General features: G+C 41.3%; 1 protein-coding gene and 1 non-coding gene across 3 annotated transcripts; one reads left to right on the top strand and one right to left on the bottom strand.

Moving 5' to 3' along the window:
• Positions 1-4120: 4120 nt before the first annotated feature.
• On the bottom strand, positions 4121-4226 carry LOC139818486 (U6atac minor spliceosomal RNA). The gene has a single exon (XR_011733434.1). It is a non-coding gene; the product is annotated as a U6atac minor spliceosomal RNA (small nuclear RNA).
• A 943-nt stretch (positions 4227-5169) lies between these two features.
• Sak (Sak kinase) lies at positions 5170-9751 on the top strand. 2 transcript variants are annotated; one of them, XR_011733150.1, is made up of 12 exons: positions 5170-5403; positions 5505-5600; positions 5921-6134; positions 6214-6326; positions 6413-6505; positions 6580-6861; positions 6995-7516; positions 7631-7936; positions 8495-8773; positions 8837-9022; positions 9144-9377; positions 9651-9751. XR_011733150.1 is itself a non-coding variant. In XM_071784997.1 (11 exons), exons 1-11 carry the CDS (start codon positions 5311-5313, stop codon positions 9315-9317), a joined length of 2358 nt encoding a protein of 785 aa, XP_071641098.1. In that variant the 5' UTR covers positions 5170-5310; the 3' UTR covers positions 9318-9751. The 2 variants fall into 2 exon arrangements, 1 of the variants encoding a protein (XP_071641098.1); XM_071784997.1 differs by having other exon boundaries at positions 9144-9751.
• The last annotated feature ends 10 nt before the right edge of the window (positions 9752-9761 follow it).

The raw sequence follows: 9761 nt of genomic DNA, 5'->3' as shown, positions 1-9761 counted from the left end.
CCTCGACGAAAGCGTGTCTGGGAAAGGCGTGCGATTTATCTGAGACACGCTACAAATTTACTTGCTTGAGGATAAATCTCATTCCATCGACATTATTTCTAATATGAAAGTATTAAGGTGTACGTCGACCGAGTATTTGTTTTCCTTGCTTTTTGATACATCCTGAGTTCTTTATTCATCTCTTGGATATTAATATCTTCGTGTCCTCTCGTGTAATTTTCGTGTTTCTTTTCCCGATTATTACTACGTATGTATCTTATATTACTTTTTAATAGCCTTTATTAAAATATTGTAGAACGCGCCATTATAAAATGCTCGCTATTTCCCGCCTCTATCATAATTAATTCTCGCTAGTGCGCGTGCGTGAAGGACAAAAAGGAACGAAGCGATGTAGTGTCGAGAATGGCGGGAGAAAAACAGAACTAAAAAGTAGAATTTCTAGAATTATAATTCTAAGAACTAGAACGAGATAAAAAGTAAATTAAACCGAGATTAAAGTTAAATTATATTGGTAGAAATGAACAGTAATCGATCAATACGCCTGAAAAATTTGTGAATAAATGAAATTAGCCTCATGCGGTGCCCACTAATCGCGATTGATTTTTTTCCTTTTTGCCATTTACCGGAATTCATTGCCACGCAACATTATAAACAAAAACAGTCAGTTTTTAGTGAAATTAAAACACCTCCTGGAGGCGGCATTTCTCGTCAATTATTTGCTTATTACAGCTTCCTTTCCCAGATCCCAGATTGTCCCTTCCAAGCATTCGATCGCTTCCGATCGTCCGTTTTGTGAGATAACGATAACGATAAATAGGCTATTGTGTCTATGTGTTTTTTAAAAGGAACTAATTCTTTAATGGAATTTTATTGATAAATACGAAACTCGGACCGATTTCTAGTATCGTGTACACAAGGCTTTACACACATGTACCTCGTCGCTGTTCTTTGCGACGCATAAGATTCTTCGTGTAACATGAGATGTATTTATACGTACTGCATTTATCTTGATACGCTAATCGCACTCACTCAAGAATTCCCCGTATTGTTTAAGATTATTGTACAATGGACAATAGTAACAACTGGTCATTGGCTCGTTCGGTTTTATCCTTTCGCTTGAGTAAATAGTATATAGCGTGATCGAGCGCCGCGCATATGAAACGTTTCACCCTACTTATCTCGACGATACATCGAAGTATTCCGCGGAACGTAATAATCTCACCGTTGTTACGAATACCTTTATCACGTCGAATTGAACCCGCTTTACTCACCCCCCTCTAAGTTAAAATCATGGCTTACGCCATCTGCTGAACACACATCTAACCGAATCGAATAATGGCTGATGCGAATACGAAAGGAAAGCTGTGCCAATAACGAGACGAAGAAGAAGAAGACGTCGAATTGAATCACGCCGCACGCGACGAACCTTCATTCAGATTCAGACCGTCGGCGAAATAGATGTGAATCCTTTACCTGTCGAATAGCTTCTTCTTTTTAATGTTCTCTCGTTAACTCTCGTGCCATTCAAACACCTAAACTTCCTCAACTCGCTCGACGAATGTCTACTTTTCTACTAATCACTTTTCAACAAGTAACTAAACCAACAAGCACTGTTCTAGATCTGGCGTAATCTGCCAGCCAGAGTCTGCCAGAGTGCCACAGGACCACACAGGACACAGGCACAACACAGGACTGCCAAGTGCCAGGTGCCAGTGCGCCAAGTGCCAATTGCCAATTGGCGCCAATGCGGCCAGTGCCGACACTGCTGCGTCCGTGTGGTCCGTGCGTCGTCCGAGAAGAGCATCGCGCGCAGTCTCGCTGAGATTGAATTTTACTCTGATTGGCCCTTTGTAGCCACGTGATCGGCGTAGCTAACGAGGCACGACGCTGCGCGTCACGTGACTTTCGAAAGCGCGAGCTCGGCGCGCGAAAGGAGTCAGGCTATTTTTCATAGAATACAGAACGATGCTATATTACGGCGATAAGCTCGAACTCGTCGAACGCAGCGTGCGACGAAATTGGACGAAATAAAGTCGCGAAGGAATCACAGTACGTTCACTCAACCCTTTTTTGTGGTTTGCGCCATTCCATACTGCGCATCGCCATTATTTTGGTTGCGACCAGAGGATTTTTGTATGTAAGCTAGGTAGTGCAATGTCGGTGAGACGCCACAGATGCTAAAGTGATTTTCGTACGTTTGAGATGAAATATTGGAAAATCAGTTAGACGCGCAGAAACGCTTGTAATTTTCCTCTCTATTGCTTTAGTAACGTAGAATATACATGCTCTTATTTTGCGATGTTTTAAAATTATTACAAAATTTATTTTAGATACCGCCAGACATCGAATATCTCAAGGAAACGTATGATCTTTTGACGAAACTTCTAGATCTAGATTACTACAAGACACATATTACGCAGATCAAGCATTGGCTCATCCATTTTTAAGTTCGTGATACATTACTGGTATGTACATGTTAACGCATGTGTGCAAAAATATTTGAAAAGAACATTTTTATTATTCTTATTTCGTTAAAATTACAGATTTAATTTAAATTATTACATTTGTTTTAAATTGCAGTTTTCTGTTAAGATAAACTTCCAAATTATTTAAATAAATTGTAGAAAATTAAGGATTTTCTTAGATTCTCTATAAAAAAAAGAATTCTAAAAACCAGGAGGAGCCGTATGTGCCGACGCATCCTGTAAACATGGCACTAGCCGAGCGTTACTGGCTATCCAGTAAAGGGATTTACATCTATGTGAACGAGACAATAAGCCCGCTATTCATCGATCAGAATAATTATCGAGATAAGCACTTGTGCCTGATTGCCAAGAACAAGGCACCCTATCAGCATCGCGACAGGATCGAGCTCATGCTACACAATAGGTGTCTTCCCGAATCCGACAACTGCCCATCAGCACGCGGTAGAAAACTATCTGGGTAAGCCAAAAGGTCATCCTAACAAACGGATGATCCAGCATCCCGTATGGTCCACCTGGGCCAGGTACAAGGTCAACGTCACCGAGAAAAGGGTCGAGGCCTACGCGGACGAGATCATCGCTCATAATTTCAAAAACAGTCAGATCGAGATTGACGGCAACTGGGAGACCTGTTACAGCTCTGCCGAATTCGATCCCGTCAAGTTTCCCGATGTCCGCGCTCTCACGAAACGACTGAAGAGCAAAGGCTTCCGCGTCACCCTGTGGGTACATCCGTTCATCAATCGAGGCTGCGAGCCCGCGTACTCTACTGCGCTAAACAACTCTTACTTCGTCAAAAACCTCCACGGAAAGGTTCAGATGTCGTGGTGGCAGGGTAAGAATTGGCTTAAAAACGATGTTCCTGAAATTAAAGAAAAAGCACCTAGGCGTTTATTTGCAAATGTTCTAGTAAATTATTTTTATAAATAAACTGGTAACCAGTAACTGGTAGTACCAGTGTCCAGCACGCGTGTATTTACACGCTCCTCGTGATTTAAATCCGCTGTCATGGTAACTGTGGCGGTCAGCGTCAGCCATCCGCCACAAGCGCGAGTCAAGTGACACCAAGTGCACGTAGTCCTGCACACAGGAGCTGCACGCGGCATTCGCACGCGGCTCGCGGTAAGCCGGACACACGACGGAGACGAAGCGTTCGAAGAATCCTATCAGAGCGACTATTCCCTTCTCCCAAGAGGACAGTGACCTGATTGGTTTTCTACGCACGTTACGCCTACGGCATTTTGTGAGGCCTAACCAATTACCGTCTTGCCTTTCCGTTCTACTTTTGAAAGTAGTACGGAAAGGCAGATGGTGATTGGTTACCGCGGTGCCGCGTTGCCGCAATGCCGCGCTGCCGCGTCCTGTGTGCAGGAGCCATAATGACGGAAGGCGCGTGGCGCGCGGCGCGGACCGCGGGCGGCAGCATGGCTCGCGCGGCGAGAGAGTTCGGCGCGCGCCCGCTACGCGGCGCATCGCCGGTTCCTTTGCTCGTAAAGAAGATTCGACATCGACTGCTATATAAAGGTATATGTGTCCCGAAGAAAATATATAAATATTTCGGAAAATATCCGATGTATATTGGAAAAAGTGTGCAAGTAGAAACCTGCACATTGCTTCCTTTAATTAAACATTAACAAAAAAAATGTGTGGTAAGTGTCGCCATCTGACGACAGTGCCTACCAGTACATGTGTAATCCATCCTTGTCTAGGGGAGTGCTAAACTTCTCTCCTTTCATACAACACGGAGGGAGATCGATACTCGGTCTCTTATATATGTAGCGCTCGTTGAACGAGCGCTATCGAGAAAGTAAGTTTTTTGTTAATAAATCCTGACCTAATAATCCTATTGCAAAACCGTAAAGGAAAATTTTGTTGCAAATATTATTATGTACCTCGATATATAAATTTTATCCACGTACATGTGAATTCAACATATGTGTATTTAAATATTATATATAATTTTAATAAGTACATTTTATTTGTCAAGTTTTTTTAAAATAAAAATTATATATTGTTTTTATTTTTAGAATTCAACCTTTACTTCATGCTAGACCTATTTTAGGAATGCGAATCAAATTTTATTTTTTTTTTTGAGTTTGAATCAAATTGAATAATCGACAAAATTTCATTCAAATCGAGGTGAATTAAATGCTTTCGAATTGAATCGTTAAAATATAATTTTTAATTAATAATATCATTATTATTAGATTAAATTTTAACACGTAGATATATATAATAATAAGAGATTATTTTAACGTGGAAAATAATATATTGATTATATTATATTAGTATACATTTTTTTTTAAGTAAAAAACTCAATTTTTAATATAAAACTAATAAAATATATTTGATTTAATGTCACAGTAAATGAAACGATTAGGCAAAAAAATCATAGACAATAAATTATTAAAATACTTTAACGTATAATAGTATCCAATAATCATCCAATTACATACATAAAAATTGAAGTAAAGAGGATAATTATTTTAATTTTAATTACTATTAAGCAGTAAAAGGAATAAATCTATTATTTTAAAGTATATTCTGTTTCGCTCTAACTTATTGCACCACTGTGCACTAGTAAGGTTTTCGAAAAAGAACAGATGGACTGTTTGATATGCGCATTGCGGCTTGCGCCGCCCTTGCGCGTCGCTCGTCTGTCGCTCGTTATGCGCGAGCGCGAGACGCGAGGAGCGCGACAGTTTGCATACTGCATATGGCGGGCGGTATCATGTTGTTGGCGTTTACGGTTTCCCGAGAGAGATCTCGTTCACGAGTGCCGTCGCCGGCGAATTTCGCGTAAGGTAGGGTCGTTGTCGCGGTGCCGATGGTCATCGACGACCGACGGCGCCCGATCGAGCGCGGCTCGATGCGGTGCCCCATGCCCGCGATCTCGGCCGGCTTCGGCGAGCAGATTGAGGTTAGCTTTTTGAATTTGCGCCCGTTTGCGCCGTCGCCGTCCCATGGCAACGCGCCAACACGCCCGACGCCGTGACGCTGACGCGCCTGTCTTTTTTCCAGGAATACGAAGTGTTGAATCTACTGGGCAAAGGCGGGTACGGGAGCGTCTATCGGGCGAGATGTCTCCGCAGCGGCATGGAAGTCGCGATCAAAATGGTAATTTCCTTGTCCGTCTTTTCTTGGAGTTTAGAGGACTGACGCCTGTTGCTCCAGTCGCATTGTTGAGCTCCAAGACATTTACCTTTAAAATATGAACTTCGAAATGCATACGCAAAGTCGATCTCGGCAAGATTTGAGGTATTGGGCAAAAGAAATTGGACCAATGTCAATTCTTGAGGTCGCAAACACTCTAGTGGCTTGCTCTGTACTCAGCGAGTTATACAAATACAAAATTTATTGCGAGGCATCTTGTGCCGTTGCTTCAAAGCGGACAATCTATATCTATGTGTCCTCTTTATGTCTACTTGTCCCTGTAGATCGACAAGAAAATGATGCAAGCTGCTGGGATGATAGATAGAGTGAGGCAGGAAGTAGGGATACATTCACGGTTGAAACATCCCGCTATCCTGGAGGTATACACGTGCTTTCAGGATGCAAATTACGTGTACCTGGTTTTAGAATTATGTCACAACGGAGAGCTTCAACGCTACCTCAAAGCGCAGGGCACCAAAACCCTATCTGAGGAGCATGGTACATAATTTATACATGTATGAGAAAGGATACATTTTAAATTTTTAATTACATTTGTAACAAAATTTTGCTGTTTCAGCCGCCTATATAATCAAACAAGTGGTGCACGGTTTGGTTTATCTCCATTCCCACCAAATACTTCACAGAGATCTGTCGCTGTCCAATCTACTCTTGACCAGAGATATGCAGGTGGTACGTAAAAAAAGAAATATGCAACATTTGTCATAAGGCAAAAAATTCGTTTCTTTTTTATTCCAACTTGATTTCTGTGCTCGCAGAAAATAGCTGATTTCGGACTGGCCACGCAGTTGAATAAGCCGGACGAAAAGCACTTGACTATGTGCGGCACGCCAAATTATATCTCGCCCGAGGTGAGTGCTTCCTGAAAATTGTCGTACAAGACCGCGATGTCACGCAGGATTGTAACATTTTCAAAAATCTTCAGGTTGCCACGAGGTCTTCGCACGGCCCGGAAGCGGATGTATGGAGCTTGGGATGTATGTTGTATACTCTGTTGGTGGGCAGGCCACCGTTTGAAACCGATGCGATTAAGAGCACCCTAACTCGAGTGGTCATGGCGGACTATGAAATGCCGCTTCATCTGTCTGACAATGCAAGGGATCTGATAGATAAATTACTGAAGAAGAACCCGAAAGAAAGGATATCCTTGCGGGACATTCATAAGCACCCATTTATAACGAGCATAGAAAAGAGTAGGCTACGCAACGTAAGTGACACGTACTTAAGATATAATATCAGGTGTAAATTTGAACAAGTCATTAATAACGGGGGAGAAAATATTATTGAATTGACGAATTCACGAATAATACAGCGTTTTGTTTCACGTTTTGTTTATCCAGGAAAGAAACGGTACGAGCAAAAATGCGTTTACCGATGGCATGATGGATTCCGGGCTTGGTAGGACACTTTCGTCGTACGGTCGGCCGAAAATGCGATCCCGATCGGAGGAGAGAATCTCCACGACACCGATGATGCCTATGGTCAGTGTGAGAAGTGAGCCGTTGTCCGAGCCTATTATGAAAATGCATTTGCACGGTGCGAGATATGCCCATCACCGCTTGAAGGAAGACTCATTGATGAGCATTCCGATGTCACGCGATAAAGCATTCTCGCAAAGCGAACAGTACGGCGTCTACAACGACTCTGAGAGACCGAGGGTGGTGGAAAGGCACAGGCCAAGGAAGGAAAACATCCCGGAGAACCGTAGCGCGGAAGGAACTGAGAAGAGCACAAAGTTACAAGTGTCGCCCTTAAATTCTAACAGGCTGCAACCTACCAGGCACAGAACGAAGGGCGCGATTCTCACTATTCTGGATAACGGGGAAGTGTGCATCGAGTTTATCAAGCGTAGAAACGGCACGGTACGTAGAGAAGAGAATCGCTTTATTCTATTAAAAAAAAAAAAAAAATGGTAGATATACATATGTACAATAAATGCAGGAATGTAAAAATACCAAATATTTTTCATATTGTAGGAAAAGATAAGCGAAGTGTGCAGAATATCAGGTGACGGCCTGCGAGTCGTTCTCTACAAGCCGAACACGACTACGGAGATTGGCTCGCAACCGCTACCGTTGCCTAACCGAGGCGCCGATAGTATTTATTCGTACGAGAATTTGCCGACGTGCCACCATCGAAAGTATCTGTACGCCTATCGTTTCGTGAAGCTGGTTCAGGCAAAAACTCCAAAATTGACATTGTACACTCAACGCTCCAAGTGTTTGTTCATGGAAAACGGTCCGCAACCTGATTGCGAAGTGCACTTTTACAACGGAGTAAAGGTACTGTCGATTCTCATGCATTATGTAGTGATTTATGCAGTGATAAAATTAAATAAAAACTGATTGTGTGTACGATATAAAATAATCTCAAGCTGCAAAAGTTAATATCATGATTCTTATACATTGTTAATTAAATTACATCTAATATTTAAATTTTATTTAAGATTTGTATATTTTATATAATGTATAAGGCTCACAAGATTAAAATCAAATAAATAAATAAAGGGCAATGAGCCGTAACAGGATGACAGTGTTAATATATTCAGTGTAATAATACAAAAATAGTTACAAACGTTTATGTTCTAATATCGAACCATCCTCAGTGTTCAAATTATATACGCAAAGAGAAAAGTATTCCCGAGAACATTATTACATAAAACGAACGCATAGAAGTAGAACGAAAGTCATAATATTACGCGCGAACTCTTTTAATTCCATCGGACGGAGAAGACGAAATCGTTTTTGTATTATTACACTGAATATATTAACACTGTCATTCTGTTACGGCTCGTTGCCCTTTGTATATTTTATATTTAGTTTTTATATTTCATGTTCTAGGTTGTCCGAGTGGATGGTGTTGTGAAGATCACCGATAACAGCGGTACGTTTGTCGAGAGTACGTACCCGTCGCATCTCGAGACCTATTACGAGCATTACTCGGAATGTTATCAGCGTTGCTTGCTACTGGAATCCACCCTAGCATCTTTGGAGGCAGCCACCGGGCATTCCTACTTCCCCGCAATAATCGGACGACGGCCCCACACGGCTTTGAGTGATTCTCCCTGTTTTCAGGGGAAAGAAAATGTCTCGCACCACACCACAAATGGTTCCCCCAATGTAAGTAGCGGATAGGATGCCTGATTTTTCCGCTTTGCTGAATTAACGTTGAACCTCTTTCAGTTGCCGTCGTTTGACGCTTCCTGCTCCGTCATCTCGACGGCGACTTCCAGGTCGCGCAAGATGAACTCCATGCATAATTCTAATCACCATAATGTGACCAAGGTGGCGGTGCCGGGAATCGGTTTTGTTACGAAATTGTCATCTGGCGATATTAGGGTTGACTACAGGGACGGAACTGCTTTAACTGTAAATTTTTACCTAAATATTTTTCATTAATTATCGATTTAATTTTAACGACAAAATATTCACGATAGTTTTCTAGTCGACCTGTCACTTGTATTTTATCGACAATTGTGGTTTGTTACAGGTAAGTCCACAAAGTCACCATGGCGACATCACGTATGAAAGTCAGGACGGCATCGCTATACGATTTAACAAGCATCATCAGCAGAACTTGGAGATATCGGTCCAAGAGAAGCTCCGGCAATTGCCGACGGTTATCAAGTATTTCATAAACCCGATGCACCAAGGCATTCGGTAGCTCCGCACGAAAATGTAGAATATTTTGTATAGTACAAGAAATCACCCTCGTCCATGGACTGTAAGCTTGCTATAGATTTATAAATTAGCATAGATTTATAGATAGCTTATACAAATTTAAATATAGCTTTATGATTATTTTCTAAGTATATATAATAACGAGAAATAAAGAGAAATATATTATATTCTTATCTTATCTGATACGCTCAGTTCGAGTTGCTATTGCTATTTTAATATTCATTTGTAAGAAACAAAAAAAATAGAGAGAAAGCTTGTTAAATAGTAAAACAAGGGGAATAGGGTGTTTTTCAAATATCGATATTTATTTTTATAGATAGAAGACGAGAGGCAATTGTTGATACTATATTATATATATGGAAAATTTGAGAATAATTCTTATAAGAGTGGAATAAAATTGAAAATTTTTCCATTGTTTGCGATACGT

Source organism: Temnothorax longispinosus, chromosome 8, assembly GCF_030848805.1.
Source record: "Temnothorax longispinosus isolate EJ_2023e chromosome 8, Tlon_JGU_v1, whole genome shotgun sequence".
Classification (NCBI taxonomy): domain Eukaryota; kingdom Metazoa; phylum Arthropoda; class Insecta; order Hymenoptera; family Formicidae; genus Temnothorax; species Temnothorax longispinosus.
This window is presented reverse-complemented; position numbering and strand designations above follow the sequence as displayed.

Bases quoted from the DNA above. Each gene is read 5' to 3' on its own strand.
- Sak (XM_071784997.1), top strand. From the start codon at position 5,311: ATGGTCATCGACGACCGACGGCGCCCGATCGAGCGCGGCTCGATGCGG. The intron at 5,601-5,920 runs GTAATTTCCTTG...TTGTCCCTGTAG, and splicing joins TGGAAGTCGCGATCAAAATG to ATCGACAAGAAAATGATGCA. The intron at 8,774-8,836 runs GTAAGTAGCGGA...AACCTCTTTCAG, and splicing joins CCACAAATGGTTCCCCCAAT to TTGCCGTCGTTTGACGCTTC.